The sequence below is a fragment of the Mauremys reevesii genome, linkage group 11 (assembly GCF_016161935.1).
Source record: "Mauremys reevesii isolate NIE-2019 linkage group 11, ASM1616193v1, whole genome shotgun sequence".
NCBI classification, from domain to species: Eukaryota; Metazoa; Chordata; order Testudines; family Geoemydidae; genus Mauremys; species Mauremys reevesii.
Window position 1 is genome coordinate 34243072 of NC_052633.1, and position 22986 is coordinate 34266057.

The 22986-nt window shown below is 39.7% G+C and overlaps 1 protein-coding gene across 5 annotated transcripts in view; it reads left to right on the forward strand.

Moving 5' to 3' along the window:
* Positions 1-22986, forward strand: part of CCDC141 (coiled-coil domain containing 141) — a 155463-nt gene that overhangs the window by 122931 nt on the left and 9546 nt on the right. Inside the window, exons 21-26 of one of the 5 annotated variants that reach the window (XM_039494686.1) lie at positions 1624-1736; positions 6388-6513; positions 7207-7293; positions 11077-11963; positions 14369-14541; positions 16520-16863. In XM_039494686.1, coding sequence (XP_039350620.1) covers positions 1624-1736; positions 6388-6513; positions 7207-7293; positions 11077-11963; positions 14369-14541; positions 16520-16599 — 1466 coding nt within the window. In that variant the 3' untranslated portion in view covers positions 16600-16863. Of the gene's footprint in view, positions 1-1623; positions 1737-6387; positions 6514-7206; positions 7294-11076; positions 11964-14368; positions 14895-16519; positions 16864-22986 lie in introns of those variants that run through there. The other 4 variants (XM_039494689.1, XM_039494687.1, XM_039494690.1 and 1 more) reach the window with 4 other exon arrangements.

A 22986-nucleotide genomic window follows, 5' to 3' on the forward strand; every position in this document is an offset into this window, starting at 1 on the left:
TGATTATTGCATTATGTATGTCACGTACGTAGCTGTATGCAGTGTTGGTATAGTCATGTCCATCCCAAGATATTGGAGATATAAGCTTGACTTTCACTAACAGAAGTTGGTCCAGTAAGAGATATTACCTCACCCACCTTGTCTCTCTAATGTAGTAGCTGGCTGATTGCTCTGTAGATGTTATAGTGACAGAAGGGAAGATTGTGTTTTAAGCACAAGCCTGGAAGTCAGAAGATCTGGATTCTCTTCCTGTTATCTCCCAGCGACTTTCTAGTTACTTGATCTATCAGGCTCCAACTGGAGGGAACTGTAGATGCCCCTCAGAAAATCTGGCTAATACAGAATGCAGCTGCCCTCTGCTTAATGTTGTGGGCTAGATAGAACATACCGCACCTGTGCTCAGTTATTTGCATAATTGATAACACTTGATTAAGTGCCCATGAAAAGTCCATGAAAGCTCAAGAAATTCATAACCATTTTTGGTAGTCACAGAACTGAGGGCCACATTTTTCAGAATACAAATTGGGGATACATACCACTTTATGCAAATAAAACCTGTATTTGCTTGGCTACATTTAGAAGTGCAGGTTGTGCAAATGGCTGCACACACAAGAACTGAGTGCACACAATCAGGAGGTCCTTTAAAATTAGGTCCTGAGTTCCTTATAAATTCAATGCATTAACTACACCCCAGTTTGTCAGAAAATATCTTTAGTGTAGTAGCTCCTAGAAGGCTGGGAAACCTAACTGCACAATTGGCCAACATATCCAGAAGAAAAGGACAGCCCAAGGTACAAGCCCCGAACCCAACAAAATAAACACGGGGGCAGGAAAAAAGGGTCTGATGATGTCATTCATTTCTCCAGTCCTTGCTTAGCTAAGCCACCTAATCATCTGCCACATAGCCTGTGGGTTAGTGTTAAAGCCCTATGACTAGAGGAGCTCATGCCGTGTCACCCGCTGCTGGGAAAAGAGGCATCCTCAGTCCTGGGCTGCTTAGTGAAAACTGATAAGCCAAATGGTGAGATTACAATTTTAATATGTACTTAGGTACCCAGTAAGTTAAACATTTTTCAGAGTTGAAAATTATGTGTGGAGGGGGCCAGCAGCCTCTGTCTATCTGCCATGCTCACCATTTTAACCCTAACTACTGTAGAATAGGGTGTGGGGGACAGACTCTTCTTGACACCAATCAGTCAGAAATGCTGCTGGCGGTTCCTTCACATTCTGTACACCCTTATATTGGGAAAAGCCTCCTCATCCCCTTAACTGTTTTTTCCCCCTTGACAGGGAGGTCACCATAATTTTTGGACTGAAACCCCCCTTTTAAGTTTTCCCTGGCTGAATAAAAGAGCTGTTAGCCCTAGAGAGACTTATAGGGTCCACTTTCCCTTTAAAATCATTTGTCAGCTGGTTAGTGACATTGTTTAGTCAGGGAGGAACTGACTCAAAAGACTTGGATAGATTGTGAGGGCCCGTAACCATAAAGCTTTAAGTTAGGAGGGATTTTACCCTATACTGTAAAACTAATGGAACAAAACAGAGCCTACAGAAAAGTGCAATTATTTGTCTGATATAATATTGTATTGGTTTCATTGTTGTGCTGTTTGTTTCTGACTGTAGGTTTTGAAGAAGGAAAGAAATATATTGAGAGAACAATAAAAAGACATAAAGAAGTTCTTGATTCTATTGATGAATTGTGTATCTCTTTAAGAGAACTTGAAGAACAGATTGTGGTAATTTCATTTTATTTGGCGAATATATCATGACACTTTTAAAATAGCTTATATAATGCCAGTATTTTGATAAGTATTTTGTGTTCAGAAACTATAGTGAGACAATTTGAGGGGGAGAGTGTACTTCTTAATGACACAGATTTTTACAGCAAAACGGGCTCTCTTACCAGTTATTCTTCTATTACAGCACAGACATAATGCTGTGTCTAATAACTACAGTCCTCCTGGCCTTTTAAACTCTCCTTGTACTCCCTTCTCACTGCCATTAGAGCCCTCAAGCAACCTTTTGAGAAGGAAATTCACAGTTCAAGTACTTCTCCTGTTTCCACTTCCTTTAATGTCACAAGACTTAGGTGCCTTACTTCTGGGAATGTCAAACAGCCAGTCTTGACTTCTCTCCACCACCAGCCCCCATCCCTCACCAAAAATTACTGTCAAATTGTGTTAAAAGGAGTAACTTCAGTTTAAAAAACAGAATCATAAAATAAATGCTAAAGCAGAATAATAGTATTTCTAACCTAACACTCTGATAAACATACTTATTTATACATAACCATTTAGTTACAATATATTGATTAAGCAGGAATTATGGAATTGCAGTAGCCACTCCATAGTTAAGAATGAAGCTAGATTCCTATTATAAGCTCAATTCCTTCCCCCTCTCCCCAAAGAAACTAAACCCTCAAAAATTGCACATACTAAATTATATCTCATGATAAAAATTTTCTTAGAAGTTTGGAGACGTTTGAAGCTAAGGTGCTTAAAACATTTCCCTGTTGTTGACTTTTTGAGCAATTCCTTAACTTTTTTAATCTCATACCTTTGCTTCCAGATTTGTTTTGCTTTGTTGGCCTTGCTGAAGAGTCTTTTTAATTCCCTCTTAATTCCCCAATTGATCCTGCCCCCCTGAATTAAAAAAATACATCATATAAATGTGTTTATGATGGGGTATCACCTCGGGCTGGTCATCACTACATAGAGATTGACACTGCTGAAATCAATGCAGCAGAGGTCAATTTAGCTGGTCTAGTGAAGACCAGCTAAATCAATGGCAGAGAGTTCTCCAGTCAGCCGTAGTACTCCAGCTCTCCAAGAAGATTAAGTTAAGTCAACGGGAGATGCAGTGCAGTGAAGACACCGCGGTAAATCAACCTAAGCTACGTTATTCACGTAGCTGGAGTAGAGTAAATTAGGTTGACTTACCCCAGTAGTGAAGACAAGCACACTGAGGTAGGCAGAGAGGGGATTGACTAGAAATTTGTTAGAGCAGATGTACAAAGAAGAGGCATACGAAGTATGAGCAGGGGCCCTGAGGGAAAGAAACAGCATTTTCCTTCCCCAGACCCAGACCACAAATTAAGAGCAAATGAGAAACTGATATTTTGTCTTTTTTCAATCAGGCTGAAGAGAGCCCCAGCTCTGATTCCTTATAAATGTAGTTAGGTGTTAAAATGCTCTGTTCTGTTCAAATGTGCATGGACAGGAAACTGTCAGGGCATAGAGGATGAAGGGGGAAAATGAGGGTAATGGACAGAGGTGCAGGAATTAGAGGCATGGACTGACTGGGGCCATAGAAAGGCAGAAGCTTTTATCCATGTAAACGCTAAGCTATTGAGCTAGGACTTTAAGTTCTTAAAGATTTAAGAGCCTAATTCTCATTCACACTAACACCTTTTTGCACTGTCAAAGCAGTATAAAGGAATGTAAATGAGAATTAGATCAGTCAATGTAGATAAGTCTTCCCCTCCTATAGCCTTCTGCGATGGCCTTGCTAAAGTCTTCAGGACAGGAACCCACTTTAATGGGCCTCATAGGATCTGTCAGAGCAGTTCTCCATTCCTGAAGATTGTATGTGTCAACTCAATTTAAATTGGATCCTTTGAATGAGAAATGGAATTTTGAAATCCTAGCAATTTTTTTTATTTCTTGCAGCCATTTTTGCAAATTTTAGGGGACAATATTGAGGTTGTGGGGGTGACCCTGAATAGTGAAAGGATTATGTGGCAGTGGGAAACCATCTGGATCCTGTAACCATTCCTTTCCAGGTGTTCTGACAGTTGTGCTTTTGAAAGGAAAGTATAATATTGTTTGTGTTAGCTTGACCCAAGTGGCATGCAGCTTCTAGCATAGCTCTTTTTAACAAAGAGTTTTTTGGCAAATACATTTTATATCTCAGTAATTCACTTACCTCCCATGCTGACAGCTTGTTCCCTTGGCACGTTTATCTTTGGCTTTTGTTTGGGTTTTTTCCCAGAGCAAGGGCAGTGGGCCAGATAGCTGCCTGTCCCCTCTACTCCTCCCATAACTCAATATTCCCTCTGAGGCTTTGTGTTCAGATGTCTAAACTTTTTAATTACGATGTTTGGACATTGTTGTGATTATGTATTATTCGTGAGTTAATAATTTTCCAAGTTAAAGCATATTTGCTTCAGTTCATTATCCCTTGTCTCTTGACAAGGAAGTCTTTTAGTTTCCTCCTAATTTGCATGTGGGCATTTCAAAGGGAGTTGGGCTATTTCAAATAACTATTTTGATCATGGATATGGAGAAGTGAAATACACAAGTAACTTGCCTTCTCTGTATATATTTCAAAAGACAGTTAATTCCTCCTAGGTATCCCTCCTTTATATCTGGATATCTTTCAAAACATGCCTTGGGATGTTTGAGCAAACATCCATTTTAGAATGAAACTCACTGGATGATAATAGTGTCTTCACCACATGAAATTTCTTTGTTTCTTTGACTGCTTTGTGAACTTAGGACTGTGTTTAAAAGCAATAGGCTAACTTTTTTATGCATTTATAAATTATTTATATTTTCTCTTTTCTCGCACTATTATGGAGGACATGGACTGAGAGTTGGAGGGATTATTTGATGGGCAGTCCTTTTGTTTTTTGTGTTTTCATGTAAAAATTAGGCACCCAGTGCATAGAACGAGAGCCCATTACCTGTGGACACTTTGTTTTCTAAAAACGAATACATTAATGAAATAATAACAAGTGCAAATCAAGTCAGATGCTCAGCTCCGGACCATCAAACACTCTTAACTGATCATTGTAACCTTTTATTTCAATAACACTCTTAGAATGTTCAGAGAAATAAGTTCTAACCAGTCAAAAGGAATAGTATCACAGGTGAAATTTGCTTGAAGTGGGGGCGGGGGAGAGAGGATTATTCCTCAACCTGTACTCTTCACCAAATGGAAGATATTCCTTTCCTGAGATCTGTTGTGTTCTCAGAGATTAAACTAATACTCGTATAGTCCATTCACAATATGTCTGACTGGCTTTCACCTGCATCTTTTAATGAATAAATTATCCAGTAAAGTGTCTGAATATATACACAGTGTTCTCAGCCAACAGAATTGATTCCTTTTTTATCTTTTTTTAAAAAGCAATAAAATCACGTGCACGCACACATACAACAAGGTCACCTTACACTGTCATACGTAATCTGACATGGCTGTCAGATATCAAAAAGAAAATTACTTTGGGTTTCTTTCAAGGGAAATACAAAAGTTGGTTTCCAGAAAAATAAGCTGGCTTCTAGAAAGAGCACTGCAGTGCACAATAGAGCAGTTTTCTACATGTAATGGTATTCTCATAGTTGAATGGAAAAATGGTGAGATAGCATTTTTGCTAGAGAGACTTATTCAGGACTAGCAACAAAGAGTCCTGTGGCACCTTATAGACTAACAGATGTATTGGAGCATAAGCTTTCGTGGGTCAATACCCACGTCGTCAGACACATATTCAGGACTGTAACTTTACTCCACTCAGCTGAAGTGATAAGTATAAAACTATAACTATAGAGTGTCTGGCTTTCCTTGGTTTGCAGCACATTGGTGTCCTTTGAAGCTAAAATCTAGATTTCTGTCTTACCAGTTCTTAAAGAATTTATGCTGCCTTAATAAAATACAGTATGGTAGGTTGAATTTATGCTATGCACATGCCTATTTATAAGAGATTGTGCAGTCTTCCGAGAGGTATTCAGATGACAAAATATTATAGAAATGCATGTCAGTCAGCCAAAAGAAAATGATACATCATTGATGTAAAATCTGTGTAATCTGGGCCCAGACAGTGGGGAGAGAGTTAGTTTCCCAAGCCAAACAGATCATCTATGTGGCTGTTGCTTTAGAGATAGAGCACTTTCTCCTCTCCATCCTCTAGACATTTAGAATCATATTGCACTTCTTGGGGATTCTCTAATGGCTCCTTCCCTTTCCAGAACAAGTTCCACAAAATCTATACCCACGTTTTAGTTATGTGCTCTTTCTAAAGGTTCCACTTCCATAATATTTTCTGTTACCTTTGCTGCCCCTGTTTCTGGGAACAGTCTCCTTGAAGTTTCCCAGCTTCCTTGCCAAACAGGTCAGCTCTCCAGACATTTCCATGTACTGTCTTCAGTTTCCCTACCCTAGAAAAGCTTCTGTCACCTTTGGTCCATGCATATCCTAGATATTGCATAAGATGGACAAATCAGGTTTTGCCTAATAGGTCTGCCATAACCAATTTACACTGTATTGGTAACAGATTGTAGTATATATTTCAAATGTTTACTTTACCACCATGTACAGGATGTTAGTGTAAAAAACAGTCAACTATTACTTTGTAGTGCTCAGTCCCTGAAGTTTCTCTTTATATAACAGGAAGATGTGTTAAAAGAAAAAACACCTGATACAGGTGGTTTTGTTGAGGAGTCAGCCACTATACCAAGAAAACAAGAAAGAAACAGGCAGGAGACATATAAGAAAGTTACCAAAGCAAAGCAAGAGGTTAGTAAATTTTTCTGCACTGGAACTTTGTTTAAAGTAAAAATTTTGGTGCATTGCTAAGAGGTCTGTACTCTGTCACTTCAACTGGCTGAAAGCCTCCCTCAACATAGGCATGATCGGTGTAGTTCTTCCCCATCCCTTCACTTTCCATTTTCTCCTCTTCCTCCCCTTACCTCCTGTCCAACTTGCTCTGCTCCCTTCCTCCTTTCCTTTATTCCTCTTCTCAACCAGTGGTGAGATTGTCACATCCTCCTCAGTGGAATTGTAATATTCAGTTTTAGTCACTTGATCCCTCTTCTCCATTTCTATTCCTTGCCACTCCCATCTCTGTCTGCTGCTGCTTCTTACTCCTCTCCCTATTTAATGTGGGACTGTATCCACAGGATTCCACCTTCCCATGAGTAGAGTCTAACTCTGCCCTGTCCATTTACAATACAGTAAGGCTCATGGGAATAATATTAGGGGGGTTACTCTTATTATAATACTTAAGGTACTCTTTTAGTTCCCTACTCTTAATATTCCCCAATACCCTCACATTCTTATTTCTCCTAACAGACAATGTAATAAATTATTGCAGATCAGGCTGGATTTGAACCAGACTGAAAGTTGAAAGACTAGTGCTTTTATCTATCAAAATGTTTGGGTACTGGAGACCTAAATGATTTATGTTGCTTAATTTTTTTTTCCTTGTAGGTGGAGTCAGATACACTCACTGAAAGGCCAGAAATCAGAATTAAAATGGAAAACAATAATATGCTTTTCACCACCCATCTTAAAAAGGTATCTACGGTTCATTCTGACATTTAATTTTTAAAAATCAAAACTTAAGCAAATTCTCCCCTAGTCTCAAAGGAACTTTTGCCCTACAATTGAGTAATTAACAGAGGATGCTGAAACTCTGACAGACTGATTTTGAGGATCAGTTTCTGCTCTGTTACACTGATGTAAGTCCAAAGTAATTCCAGTAAGTCAGTAGAGTTACTCCAGATTTGTGTCAGTGTAAATGATAGCAGAGCAGGCTTCTAATGAAAATGTGATGGAACACAATCACAGCTGTCAGCAGTTCAGCATGGTGACATGTCATACATAATCTGTAGGGCAATTGGTACAAGGCTCTATATCAAATAGGCAACAACACTAAATCAGCAGCAAATTATCTTCTTCATGCTCACCTGAAAACAGTTCAGTCACCTTTCTTATTGCCTGAGTTACATGCAGTAGAGATCAGAAATAAATAACCAAATAATACTGTGCATGCTGATGATGATGCATGATGGAACCAAGTAAGACTGACTCAAAGAATTACAATACATGATCACACATGTATTTAAAGGAATGAAAATCTTAATGGGCTAAATTGTTTTTATTCAGCAGATATTCAGAAAAAATGCATACAAAAACTCCCAAATTGTCAGTGCCTAAATATGGGACTTATTTGACAAGCAATACAAGAGAAATATTTAAAGTACTGGGATTAATTTCTTTATTATAAATAACAGATTGGAACCTCAGGATCCTGATTCATCTAAGTACATGTAAATAAAGCAACATAATAAATGTGAAATATTCCTCAGGGTGGGAGGTGGTAAATTCAAGTAAAATTTAAAAAAAAAAGAAAACTAGGATAGCTGATGATGGATAATATTTAAGATAATGTTTGACAATCTGACCATATGGATGAAGAATGCTACAAGCTAACTTGTGTGAAGTCTTGGTGCAACACAGCTAACAATAAGCTGTTTGTTTAAAAACAAAAGGCTTCCTTTCTGCTGATGAACTGGAAGTAAGCTTAATTAACATACTGTGTGTTACTCCCATTCCAATACCAAGTCTTGCCTGGGCTCCCTTTTTTAATTACAGAGTGAAATACGGACTCGATTGAAATCAGTGGGAGTTTTGCTATAGACTTCAATAGAGCCAGGATTTCACCTAAAATTTTGGGACTCAGTTCCATTCAGTTGTTTCAGTATTAGTATTCAGCCTTTTGGTCCTTAGCTGCGGCATACACACCTTCGTACTTCCTCAGTCCTGGGTCTGTTGCACACCAGGCCCAAATCCCCGCTCTAAATTAGAGCAGTCTCAAGGATGCTCAAATTTATTCCAGTTGCCAGTCAACCTATCTATCAGCCATTACAGCAGCTGAAGATTGCTGGGGTGTAGGAAAGCCCAATATACACCTTCTTTTCTCATGCTACACAGCCTTTTAGGCTAGCTGCTGTATGCCACTGAAAGATTCTCTTAGTTGGTGTGGCCTCTCCATGGTAGTCTATATCTACTTTGGGGTCACTTTATATAGATGGAGTGGAACAAAGCAGCCTTACTAAGGGGAAGGACCTGGGCCATTGATATCATTCAGAGCATAGAGACTAGCTGTTTAGAAATTACTTAGTCCTATCATTTTAAAATATGCCTGCTCAGGCTTTAATATTCTTCCAGGAGGGTCTCACTCTGGTAATATTCTAATAAATAGACTTAGTCTAACTTTGTTATTGAAGTACTACATAGAGTCTGATCTTGGTCTCTGGAACTCCAGATACAGCCTCAAGGCTCAGTGATGTGCAAGCCTGGGCAGGACTGAAGCTGAAGCAGATATCCGTGACAATATCGGAAGGTCAAATGAGTTCAATATGTCCGGTTAGCAATTAATCAAAGCTCTAATAAACAATTGACAATATCACCAACCCTAACATCTTGGCTTGATGCAGTAGTCTTGACTAGATCTGAGTGAATAGCAGGGGAAATCATTCATACGCTTTTCAGCCAATTAAGAACTGAAATTTTTATTTGCCATGTTCACACCCATTTTCTATTCTCTTTTCAATATTTGTGAGGTCAGAGTTCATCAAATGGTGGATGTTTATAGCAAATGAATTCCAAGCCCACTTCATTTCTTGACCAAATTAATCATTTCAGGCAGAATAAAAGCAGTAGAACTCCTGCTTTTTCCAGTCAGTTCACCAAAAAAGACTGATGTGTATGTGTAAGGAATCACCACAACTGAAGCGGCCAAAGTGCCAGGGTTGAACAACGAAGATATGTTGTTGGTGCCATGTTAGGACTTATATCTGCCCAGGGGCCTGACAGATCTTTTTCTTTTACTGCTGAATGTCTTGTTTACTGTGTGTGCCAAAGACCAGTAAAAGTAGTTACAAGCAGAGCAACACTTAACTAACAATGCGGAAGGAAAGATCTGTTGAAGTGGTCACTGAACACTTATCTTGGAGGCCACTAAGAAGATTCAGCTGCACCCTTGCCAGCTAGGACTGCGCATGTACACACACACTCCAGGTGCTTCTTTGTTAGTGACAATATGTGTGGTGGATGGAGATAGTGACAGAAAATTGGAGACCTATACAGTCAATTAATGCACTTGGCTGATTGAGGAAATATTTTATACAGAGCTTAACAGGAGCACTGGACCACAAAAAAGGGACTGTGCTCTCAAAATACCTTGCCGAAGCTTTGGTTTAAATGTAGTTTAATGGGATGGGTGGGTATGTGATTGCACCTTTCACAATTATATCGTACAAAACTCTAGCCAAAGTCTAGGCACAGAAGCAATTAAATAAACCAGACTAGGGGCTTGCCTACACTTGAAACGCTACAGTGGCACAGCTGCAGTGCTGTAGTGCTTCATTGTAAACACTACCTACACCAACAGGACCTGTTCTCCCATTGGCATAGGTAATCCACCTCCCCAAGAGGCAGTAGCTAGGTCAACGGAAGAGTTCTTCTGTCAACCTAGTGCTGTCTACACAGGGACTAAGGTTGGTTTAACTATGTCACTCAAGGGTGTGGATTTTCTAATCCGACCTAATTTTCTAATGTAGACCTGGCCTACATCCATGGTGTTTTGAAGCTGCAACTATGCAATTGTGTGCCACGTGCAACTAATTATTGTGAATATGATTAGAGAAAATTAATCTGTATTAGGACTTGATCTTATAATATTAAAATAATAGTAATGTTTTTGCTCACAGTAATGATTCAGGCAAGGTCTGAGTCAACTGACCAGAAAACAAAAAGGTTTAAAATGTTCTAAAAATTCCTTAAACCTGTTGGACTAGCTCCTAAACCCTCAAACTGCAACCAGCCACTTTCTTCCCAAGAGACTCAAAGGACCCAGTAACTTTTCTATAATAAAGGAGGAATGGTATAGTCAAACTCATGCAGGAAATAGATACTATATCATGTTACTATGGTGACCATTCACAAAGCAGTAGCAGATTAACAAACATCCATGTAAACACAGGGCACAGGGAATCTACTGGTTAACACCTGTTCACATGAAAGCCTGTATACTGATATTAGGTGCTATATCAATAAAAATATAAAGTGTTCAGATTGTATTTCCTTTCAGGCTGTATACAAGCTGTTTGAAGCTCCTGTTACCTAACTGCAAATTTTCCGCTAGTGATTCTCTGCCACACAAATTTCTTCCTGCTTCCCAGAGTGGATCGAGTTTAATAAGAAGTAATATTCCAAATATTATTGCTAACTTGTGCATGAAAATATGGATGTGCGCTACAGTTACTTGTTCTCTCTTTTTGTTCTATTTTTAAGAAAGAGACGAGACTGGCTGATATTTCAGTTGTCTGCCCAGCTGGTGAGGATTTCGTTTCACAGGATATGGTGCTGTCTCCTTCTGCCAAAGAGGATAGTTTACAGGCTGAGCTGCTGGCAGAAGAAACGCCCTCCAGGGAGGAATATAAATGTATACCACCTGATGATATCTCTTTGCCCTTGCTTTCCGAGATGCCTGAATCTGACGTCCTGCATTCTGAAGCTGAGCTGGAAGAGCAGCCCTGCTGTAGTTTTCATAGTCTGCATGTCAGCTCCTATAGCTTGCAAATGCAGATAAACTCTGGCAGTAAAAGAATGACTGATGAGTCTGATCTCTTAACACCTGTTGCTTATGCTGACACTTCAAATCATAGAAGGGAAACCACATCAGATGAGTTAGAGAGATTTTTCCCATCTACCATAGATCACTATCCAAAATTTGGAATGGAATCTCCTTTGACTTCTAGTTCACCAGAAGTACCTGAAAACATCACTGCTTCCTGCACAATACATGCAAAGCCTGCATATAGCATGATGAGTGAAGTGTGTGAGACACATACACAACACAATGAAGCTCACCAAAGCATGACAGAAACACAAGAACAATTGCATGACATTAATAATTGTACTAAAACCCAAGATAGGCTGCATGCTTTGCCTGATGCAGTCTCAGGTCTCATGTTTCAATCAGACGCCACCAGAAGCTGTCAGAGGCAGATGGTCACCCAAGAAGAGATTAAGAGTGTATCAGAAAAGAACAGCATGGCCAGCCTATCTGGACAGGCGCCTAACTTCTCCAAACTGCTGTCCAATGTAACTGTCATGGAAGGTTCTCCGGTGACTTTGGAAGTAGACGTAGCAGGATTTCCAGAGCCTTCACTGACATGGTGGGTAGCTTATAATGAGAAAAACTAAATATACCTGTAGAAATACACATTGCACTACTTATAACTATGTGTACTAATCTGAAAATTAGAGAGAATTGCCTGTTATCCATATCACTCCACACTTCTGCATGGTTCCATTTACAAAGAAAACTTTTTTTTCAATTAACCCACTTGAAATAATATCACTGCTGTCAACTTTATGAATAATCAGAGCAGCAAACATTTATTTTCAAATGCAAATACATCAAACACTTTTTTCTGTTACATTATTTTTCAGTATAACATTCCACTTTTTAAAATGATTTTGAAAGAAAATTCCCCCTTCAGAGCCAACTTACTGTGTGCCTTGCAAGCTACTTGCAAGCAACCCCTCTTCCCAAAAAATTGAGAGACTGAACGCAAAGAAAATAAGTATATACAGAAGGAACTCCAGTTTTTCACTGAATATTCACTGTCTGCTCCACGTTTCCCATGCACAGTTTTTAACCATCAAAAGTATGTTGTTTTTATTACATTTGTAGGAACTTTTATCAGTGAGAAATATAAATATCTCTTCAGAGTAAAATCTTTTGATAAATCCTTTACTAAAGATTTTAAGAGCATGATGGAGGGTCCAGAAGATTTCACAATAAAGTCATCTTTAGAACTTTATGTGCTGGCTTATTTTAATAAAACCCAACTCTAATTTCCCATAGCCATATCATCCACTTATTTTCTCCAAATTCCCATAGAGAACCTCTGCTTTAATTTGCTAATGGAGGTCCATGCCCCTGGAGCTATTTTAGTCCAAGTTTTTGCAATACCTAATACTACAATGGAAAGCAGAGACCGATAGAGAAACATCTCTCCATTTACAGAGAGAGAGAGAGAGTGTATACCACATACCATAAACTATCACATATGGAGTACAATTTATTTTTGGTAGTCTTTTAATCATCTGAATTTTTCCCTGAAGAATTGCAAAACACATCAAATACTGAAACACTCAGTACCTTCTGTCTATATCAGTAATACAGTAATCAGTTTTTAATCCCTGTCTCCTACACTTTGAGAAGATATTGCTGATGAATTAAGAGGTCTTTAGAATTCTGTTTTTAAGTGCTATTAAACATTGATTCAGCACAAACGAAAATGTTGCTGGGATTTTTACTTGTTTTTCAAAATAAACTTTAAGTTGAACCTTTCTCAAGCCACAATTTACTGTAAAAAAAAATCCACTTTCACTATTTTCATAAGTCAGTCCACAATCATTGTATCCAATTTTGATTGCACAGAGTTATATATTTTAACAGACATATCATATAATAGGAATGGCAGTTTTGCATGTGAGCAATGTTAAATGTAGTATATGTAGAAACTACAGAATCAGACAATTAGGGCCTACCTTACAGAAAGTAAATCAGCAGTACCACCATTGAAATCAGTGGGCCAGATCTTCTGGTGGTGTAAATTGGCATAGGTCCCCTGAAGTCAGTGAAGCTACATTAATTGTCATTAGCTCAGAACCTGGTCCAATTGAATTACACCAGCTTTACATTGGTATAAGTGAGGGGAACACCAGGCTCATACACTCTCTTTCTGTTTTCTCTGGCTGAAATTCCTATGTATGTGTCTCTGTCTAATCTATCTAAGGTACTTCCATGGCCACATCCTCACCATAGTTACCTGAGTGCCTCCCAGTCTTTAATGTTCTTATCCCCATTTTACAGGAGGGGAACTGACACACACAGAGACTAAAGTCCAGATCCTCAAAGGTGCCTGACTTCCAGTGATTTCTTTGGACTATGTACTTAAATACTTCTGAGGATGTGGGCCTAAGGGACTTGCCCAAGTTCACGTAGGAATCTGAGCAGGGAATTGAACCTGGGTCTCCAAAGTTCTTGGCCTGTGCCTTAGCCACCAAACCATCCTTCCTTGAAGGACTTGTCTTGGACGATGCTTTGTGCACCATTTAAGACTCACTTAAGCCATTACTGCAGGGCTTACATGATGCATATGGTCTTCTGCAGACACTTTAGACATAGGTGAATTTAACCCTTTGTTAGCAAGATTTTATTTAAAAATAAATTCAAAAATTCTCAGAGAGGAAACTTAGCACCCAATCTTGCAAGCTGGTCTCAGCAGAACCCCATTGCTGCCAATGAGGTGGCACAGTAGTGTGAGCCTGTAAAGTGCAGGTCACAGGATCAGGGCTCCCATTTGTATCTTTTCTAACATTACACAACATCGTAGCTATTTTGTATATCTTGTTTAAATATAACTGGTCTAAATGGAGGGAACTGGGGAGTGGTTGCTGGCAATTACTGTTACTGCTAACATTATTGTAGAGGTTGTCTGAAATCAGCAAATTCTGCTTCAGCAAACACTGATGTAAACCTGACTTGAAAACTGACTCTCTGCTTCAGGTACAAGAAGGGCCAGAAATTGACCACAGATGAGCACTTAAAGCTTTTACAAAAGGAGACAAAGCATGCTTTGTTCATTCAGAAGGTGTGTGATGCAGATGCTGGCCTCTATGTTGTTCGGGCTAAAAATTCTAGTGGCACTATCTCATCAAGTGCCATCCTCCATGTGAAAGGTAACAGGCCACCTATCACAAGAATAGACTGGATAATGCTGTGTGTTATCTATATTAGTGTATCACTAATGTACTCGCTATTCACGTAGTAAGTGTGATACTGACCGCACCGGGACTTAATTCTCACAAACTGATGCAACAATAAATCAGTTATCTTCCACTGCACCTTCACAAACTGTGTACCAATCTGCTTATGTGTCACACTGGATGTTTTGTTAATGCCACTACTACATCAAATGTTCATTTTCCTTTAGCATATTAATGTTTAGTTTAAATTTTAGTTGGGATGATGGACACAGTTTTGCAATCTAAAACAAGATGTCTTAGACTTAATAAAAAAACCTTACAAATTGTGTTCTTTGTAGAGACCATAATGTGTCAAAGTGCATCCGGGAACATGGTGCTCAAATCAATTTATATAGCATGATGCTTATTACATCAAATGTGTTATTTCTGGTGACATTTTTCTCATGTACGCTTTAAATGTCTCTTGGTATGATGTAGCTACTCAAACCCATACAGTACATTATAGTAATATTCATAGTGCACTGGCATATACCAGATCGCTACTTTCTGTTTTAAATACTAGGGCTCTGCTTAATAAAACGTGTCTTGTTTGAGTGACTTTAAAGCAAGGGATGGAGCCTCAGCTACTGTAAATTCTCATAGTTCCACTGAAGTCAGTGAAGCTTTGCTAATCTTCCCCAGCTGAGGCTCTGCCCCCTTGTTGTTGGTGATGGTTAAGTAAGAGAAGTAGCCCCTGTTTTACAATATTCCCATGACAACTAGATCATTTCAAAGTAAGACTTTTTCAATATACTTAGCTGCCCTATATACCCACTGCCTCTATATATGCCATAATTCTTATGATCCTTTTTTCTCTTCTTATAAAATGTTAAATGAAAGATATAGATGTTTTATACTCCCAGCTGTTAACATGAAAAGGGACAGATAATCTTCTATGCATTGGACCTTGAGCCCATTTTTAATTCCTTTTTAATAAATTGTTTTCAAAGAGATCAAGGGATATACTCAAAGGATTGGCTAGTGGATGCATTAGGATAAATGATAAAATGAAAAGGAAGGATTTTTCTCTGAGTTTTCACTTAAACTACTGCAATGAGAAATGAGCTACAACTTTAAAGTTGTAACATTCAAAAGAGGAATTTGCTTGCATGTTAGTTACATTTCACTACTGATGAGGACAAGCAAAATATTGTTTTATTATAAACATAGTTGCATCAGTGTAATATCTTTGATTAAAAGAATAATTTATTTAAGGTTTTTGACAAAGGCAAGAAAAATAATTATGCCACTGAAAGACTTTGCCCATAAATTATCAGCCTACTTAATGGGTGAGATATTCAACTTATTAATTCCTACTATTTCTTATGAAACTTAGGAACATCTATCCATACACTAAAAGCAGTCGGTGAACATTTGTATAATGTTTTTCTTTTATTCTCAATTTACTGCTTTCACATAATGAATTTGCTTGTGTGGGAAATTTATAAGGGGCAGGGAGAGACTTACAATCTCTTGCAAAATTTACAACAAGAAAATGAATTCTTGACTGCACAACATGATCTGAACAGAATCTATATTTCAAATACCAGGAGGCCAATGAGGCTGGAGACAAACATTTGGATTTTTGGCCCAGTGGCTGCAATTCTATTAAAATCTTGTAACTTTGAAACAGGAGACGTCCTCAAGGCAACATAGCCTAGCATCAGGGAAAGGGGGAGCTGGCAGGAGGGGAAAGACAACATACTATGAATAGAATTTATATTACCCCTAAGTCCAGCCATCTCATGTAAATGTTGTTTCATAAGGATTCTTCTAAGTAAGTAAGCCATACCCTTTAGTACTTTTCAGGAAATGTAGTTCTCATTTTACAATAAACTAATTTAATAATTACTAACATCCTGAATGTTTGAATTTTTACAGAAGAAAAAATCAGTTTTGTATTTGTTTCCAGGTGATTATATCCACGTTCATTGCTACAAAACAACCAACAAAACAACTATGTTGAGAATCCTACTTGCATATGCATTATAATAAGCACTGAGATAAAACAAACCAAAGTAGCCCTCCAACGTGATGTAATGTGTTTCGTATTTTGGCTGTTGTTGTAATGTCAGTGCCTGACTGCCTGATCTCCATTTACAATAAACAGAATGATGGAGGCCATCAGAAAGCCAGCAGATTTGCAATCATTACATGAAAAGGTGCTGCGTCTAATTTAGTGCCAATTCTTTTAGCACTTTTCATAATACTGGATTAGATTAGAATCCCCTCAGCAATGCAAGAATTCAAAGTCAACCCCCCCCCACCAAGAGGGTAATTTGCCTTTCACCATGACTTTTCCCCACAGACTGAAACCCATGGGTTCCTTTTTGTACCACCCCATATTCTGTACTGATATGGGAAAACATGTTGAGTCTCCTAGAGCATGTCTACACTGCAGCTGGAACTGTAATTTCCAGCTCAGGTGGATGTACCCATGCTAGTTTTGATCTAACTAGCATGCTAAAAATAGCAGCATAGCTGCAGTGGGCGGTGGGGGAGGAGGGGGGCAGGCTAACTGCCCAAGTGTGTTCGGCACCGGTCCTTGAGATCTCCCTGACACAGTTTAGGAAGGCAGCAAGCTGGTCCCTGGTATTAAAAAGATTGAGAAACACTGTTTTAGGAGACCAGCCCTGGATGGGATGGGATCCCAGCCAAAGTGCAAGACCCTTGAGGAAAGGAAGGTGCATGCAGATGGGAGACCTGGGCTTGCAGTTAAGTTCTTCTGTCACTACTATGGGATAGAAAAGGAATTGGAGGTAGATTTATGTTTAGGCACTTGGATCTAGACACTTGCTCTCATTTATGTAAATGAAGTGATACATATTTGTCAACTATGCAAATTTACTATTTTTAAATAAAATCTCCAGATTTTTCTTTCACAGGTCTCAGTGTGACTGAGGAAGGGTTCAAATGATTTGTGTGCCAAGTCTCAGCACCACAATCGGGGGCCAGTTGGAAAAATTGATTGCAAGTCTCTCCAAGTATGTGACACTCAGGTCTATCTCAGAGAAATATCACTTCCATCCTTTTACTGATGATGTTCAGACTCTTGTAGGCTATGTAGCCTACATTAGATTCTAGCTTATACTCTCAATTCCTAGCATAGTACGAAAGACTATCATCTTTCCTTTGAGAGGGGAGGGGTCAAAGAGAATCCTTTGTGTGGGGATACTTGTACTCAGAAATAGCAAGAACTGACCTGCAAACCCTATAGTGTCAAAAACTATGAAAATATTTCATAAAACAAACAGCAGAATAGGCATCTCATGGCCCTCATGTTTAAGCTCTCATCAAGCTCCCAAGCCACCCGAATTTACTCACTCTGATCATATTTCCACCCTTTCCTGGATAAATCTATTTTAAATCAATAGTGCGCTTTTTTCTTTGCTAAATTGTAACTTAAATGGTTAAACTGAAATGCATATTATTGCTAAACATTGCATGTTCATTTTTCTGCTCGTTATCATATAAGTGTGCTATTGAACTGAACAGCCTGTGAACATGGTTTATCTGAGTGTTCGCTTTGAAGACTGGTGTACAAGTCTTGATTCAAGGTGATGGGCTGTGAGAAGTTATTCCAGACGGGGAGGTTGCAGTGGCACAAAGCTCTCCCATAAGTGCTGCTGTGCTGAGCTATTCACCCAGCCAATGCAATTACAAAACCGGGTATTGCTGGCTGGAGAAGGGGCAGCCCCCATGCTGCGTGTACCAGGAAAGCTGCATTCCATGGGTTAATTCCCCATTCACCAATCAGGCTGAATGGAACCCAGAGTAGTTTCCCCTTCATAAATGCTGTCTTGTAAATGATAAAGTAGCTCATGTCTTATCAGATCCTTACTGGAGAAGGATTAAGAGGTGATCAAGTGCTGTGCCAAAGCAAAATGAATTAAAGTGAGCACACTGAGAAAGTAAAATTCACCCCGGTGCCCTTTGCACTCTTAAAGATTTAAATGGAGGTTAAGTGGCCTCATAAGGACCCTTTGCACTAAGGTAAATTGCAGTCAGAGAAGCCAACTCTGTTCCAATTAAAGCCATCAGGAGTCTTGCTGTTGGCTTTAAAGGCAGCAAGATTGGGCCCAGGATGCTTGCTTTCCTTGTCAAAAGATCAACTTTCCTTTTTAATCAAGCATATGCAAATTGGTCAGGGATGCAATACCATGCTCTGTGTGTCCCTGAACATCCACCTGCTGGAAACTGAGTCTTGATGACAGGGGATGGATCACTCTATAATTGCCCTGTTCTGTTCATTCCCTCTAAAGCACCTGGCATTGGCCACTGTTGGAAGACAGGATACTGGGCTAGATGGACCATTGGTCTGACCCAATATGGCCCTTCTTATGTTTCTTTCTACCAAAAAATAAAGTAAAAATTAGGGTTGTTGATTAATTGCAGTTAACTCGCATGATTAACTCAAAAAATTAATCACAATTAAAAATTAATCGTGATTAAATGCACTGTTAATAGAATACCAATTGAAATTTATTAAATATTTTGGATGTTTTTCTACATTTTAAAATATATTGATTTCTATTACAACACAGAATACAAAGTGTACAGTGCTCACTTTATATTACTTTTGATTACAAATATTTGCACTGTAAAAATTATAAAAGAAATAGTATTTCTCGATTCAACTCATACAAGTACTGTAGTGCAATCTCTTTATCATGAAAGTGTAACTTACAAATGTAGATTTCTTTTTGTTACATAACTGCGCTCAAAACCAAAACAATTTAAAACTTTAGAGCCTACCAGTCCATTCAGTACAACTTCTTGTTCAGCCAATGGCTAAGACAAATAAGTTTTTTTTTTTTTTACTGCTGATTGCTTCTTTACCTGCTGCCTTACTGAAAGTGAGAACAAACAAGCACATGGCACTTTTGCAGCAGCTTTGCAAAGCAGTATTTACATGCCAGATATGCTAACCCTTCATATGCCTTCATGCTTTGGCCACCATATTCCAGACATGCTTCTTCCATGTTGATGATTTGTAAAAAAAAAAGTGTTTAAAAAATTACTGAAACTCCATGGGGGGAAAATCTATGTCTGTTTTTTTTTTTACCACGTGCTGCCATATATTTTCATTGTTTATAGTCAGTGGAGGATGATGCAGCACACATTCATTTTTAAGAACACAAAAGCAGATTTGACAAAAGGCAAAGGTACCAATATGAGATTTCTAAAGATAGCTACAGCACTGGACCCAAGGTTTAAGAATCTGAAGTGTCGTCCAAAATCTGATAGGGATGAGGTGTGGAGCATGCTTTCAGAAGTCTTAAAAGAGCAACACTCCAATGCGGAAACTACAGAACCTGAACCACTGAAAAAGAAAATCAACCTTCTGCTAATGGCATCTGACTCAGATAATAAAAATGAACATGCATCGGTCCGCTCTGCTTTGGATGGTTATCAAGCAGAACCCGTCATCAGCATGGACACATGTCCTCTGGAATGGTGGTTGAAGCATGAAGGGACATATGAATATTTAGCGCATCTGGCAAGTAAATATCTTGTGATGCCGGCTACAGGAGTGCCATGCAAACACCTGTTCTCACTTTCAGGTGACATTGTAAACAAGAAGCGGGCAGCATTATCTGCTGCAAATTGTAACCAAACTTGTTTAGCTGAGCAATTGGCTGAAGTAGGACTGAGTGGACTTGTAGGCGCTAAAGTTTTACATTTTTTTATTTTTGAATGCAGTTATTTTTTGTATATAATTCTACATTTGCAAGTTCAACTTTTGTGATAAAAAGATTGCACTACAGTACTTTCATTAGGTGAATTGAAAAATATTTCCCTTGTTTTTAGAGTGCAAATATTTGTAATAAAAAATATAGTGAGCACTGTACACTTTGTAGTCTGTTGTAATTGAAATCAATATATTTGAAAATGTAGAAAACATCCAAAAATATTTAAGTATTTTATTCTTGTTTAATAGTGCAATTTAAAAAGTGATTAAGCATGTGATTAATTGCAATTAATTTTTAATAGCTTGACAGCCTTAATAAAAATAATTCTAGATATGGAACTAAATCTTGCAGTCCTTATTTGGTCATCTCTCACCCAAAATTCACACTGCTTTCCATGAGATTTTTGCCTAAATAAATACTTCAAACTTTGGCCCAGAAAAAAAAAAGTCAGAGAGAAAATAAGCCAGCTTTCCTAACTGAAATACATGATTATTTTGGGGAGTACACAATAGATGGGCTGGGAGATATGGTATTTACAGTATTGCTGCATGAGGGGCAGACTGAAGTGCAACTTAGATGAAGAAATATTTTGAAAATACTGTTATTTTAGCAAAGTGAGAGGACAGAGATATTAAATGAAAGATAAAACAGGAGAGTAAGGCTAAGTCCCTTTTTGTAGATGTTAGTAAATCAAATACAGAAGCATACAGTTCCATTGGTCAGTAATACTAATATTATCTCTGAGTACTACATTTCAGAGAGTGTTGTTAGGTTAGCATGCACTTGCTTTTCACTTGCCTTAATCAAATATTGTATTTAGTCTAATATTTAAATCACAATTTTACAGATACGGTTCTTTTAATCGCTGCCTGGTGCTCAGGTACTCTGTGGCTGTTTGCAATAAACAGAGACAGACAGCAGAGCTATTTTGCCAAACTGCGGGACAGTGAAGGGTCTTTTCCCACTGTTAATACTGGGCTTCACAAGCAAAGGTATAATACGTGCTGATTGTTGCCAGATGTCCTGATGCCAAACGGCCCACGTGGAAGCTCTCTAGTCACTGAGCCTAATGAGCGCTCAAAACTTTCTGCGCGGCACCACAGCTAGCGTCTGTCCAGGACAAACAGCGTGAGGGCTCCACGCTCTGATTGCTCGTTACCGCTCCTCGCCGCAGAAGGATTTACTCTTTCCGCTTCAAACATGCCAGTCACCGGTATTTTACACCCGCCATTTTGCTTTCAGCCCTTTCCCTAGAGAACTAGGTTTTTTTGCAGGCTCGTGCCTGCCCTAAGCACGCCTGCAGGAGGGCCACCGAAGCGCGGGACCAGCGGACCCTCCGCAGGCAAACCCCGGAGGTAGCCTGCCTGCCCCCCACCAGAGCACGCGCTTGGCGTGCTGGGGCCAGGAGCCGCCCCTGTGCGTTGTCCCCCTGCCCCCGGGACCGCTGACAAGCCCGCAGAAGGGTCAGACACGGTGGGAGTGACTGTTTGAAACGTGGCCTCCGTTCATTGCCCGCGAGACCTGCCCCCGGCCTGCCCCCGAGCAATGGAAACGGGGCTGGAGCCAGCGATGTTATAATTACTTAAGAAAGGGAGCGATCCCCCCACCCCTCTGCTCGTGAGGAGCGCGAGGCTGCCCAGCTGCGGGGCATGTTGTGGGCTGAAACGGGTCGGTTAGCCCGTGCCCAGAAGGCGGGAGGGCGGGAAGCGGTTAAAGTCGCCAGAAGAAGGCCCAGGGGTAAGCGATGGACGAGGCGCTGGTCAAGGCTCGGGACTCTCGTTCGGGCGGGGGCCGAGACAGAGAGGGCTGGAGCTCGGGGGCAGCAGGTGGTTTTCCTCTCAGCGGGGAAGAGGCTGAGGTACGGCTCATCCCGCGCTTATCTGCGGGGCTCTGCTTGTAACCTGACTCTGGCGTTTGGCTGAAGAAAGGCGGGTTGCTTTTAAAGGGGCAGGCGGTCTAGGCATGTGTCGTTTAGCACTAAAAAGTTCCGCCCTGCAGGGCTGTCCCTTGTTATCCTGAGTGCCAGAGCCCGGTCTGAGTCTTCAGAGTGCCCCAGAACAGGTGGCCATAGCAGCTTTAGCGTTCCCTTGTATAGGTCCTGGGGTAAAGCTTCTGTTACTAGCAGGGTGACCAGACAGCAAATGTGAAAAATCAGGATGGGGGTGGGGGGTAATGGGAGCCTATATAAGAAAAAGACCCAAAAAGCAGGACTGTCCCTATAAAATCAGGACATCTGGTCACCCTAGTTACTAGCCAAAAAGGCATCCTGAGTTGCGATATCCCCCATGACTGACTATTGGCTGAGCAGTATCTCAGCCCAACATAATCTCTTAGGGAATTTCCATGGTGTGGGGCGCTGAGGAAACTTTTTGTTTCTTAAATAGCAGTTGGAGCCGCTGTTCACAGATCTGAAATGTTAGTCCCAGGCAGGAGAGATTAGTGATGCACCAGGTGGGATGGACAAAAAGGAATGTGAAATCAATTTCATATACTTTTTCAACACTATAAGTGTGGTGGGGAAAGCCGGGTACCTGATGCGCTATGTGAGCCTATATCTAAACATTCTAAACCTTGATGCTTTTTTTCCCCGAAAGAGCTGCTGTGCTGTTTTTGTTTTTTTCTTTAAGCAACCTGTTGTAGAAATATTACTTTGTTTCTCCAAATGTGAAATCCCTTTCGAGTCCAA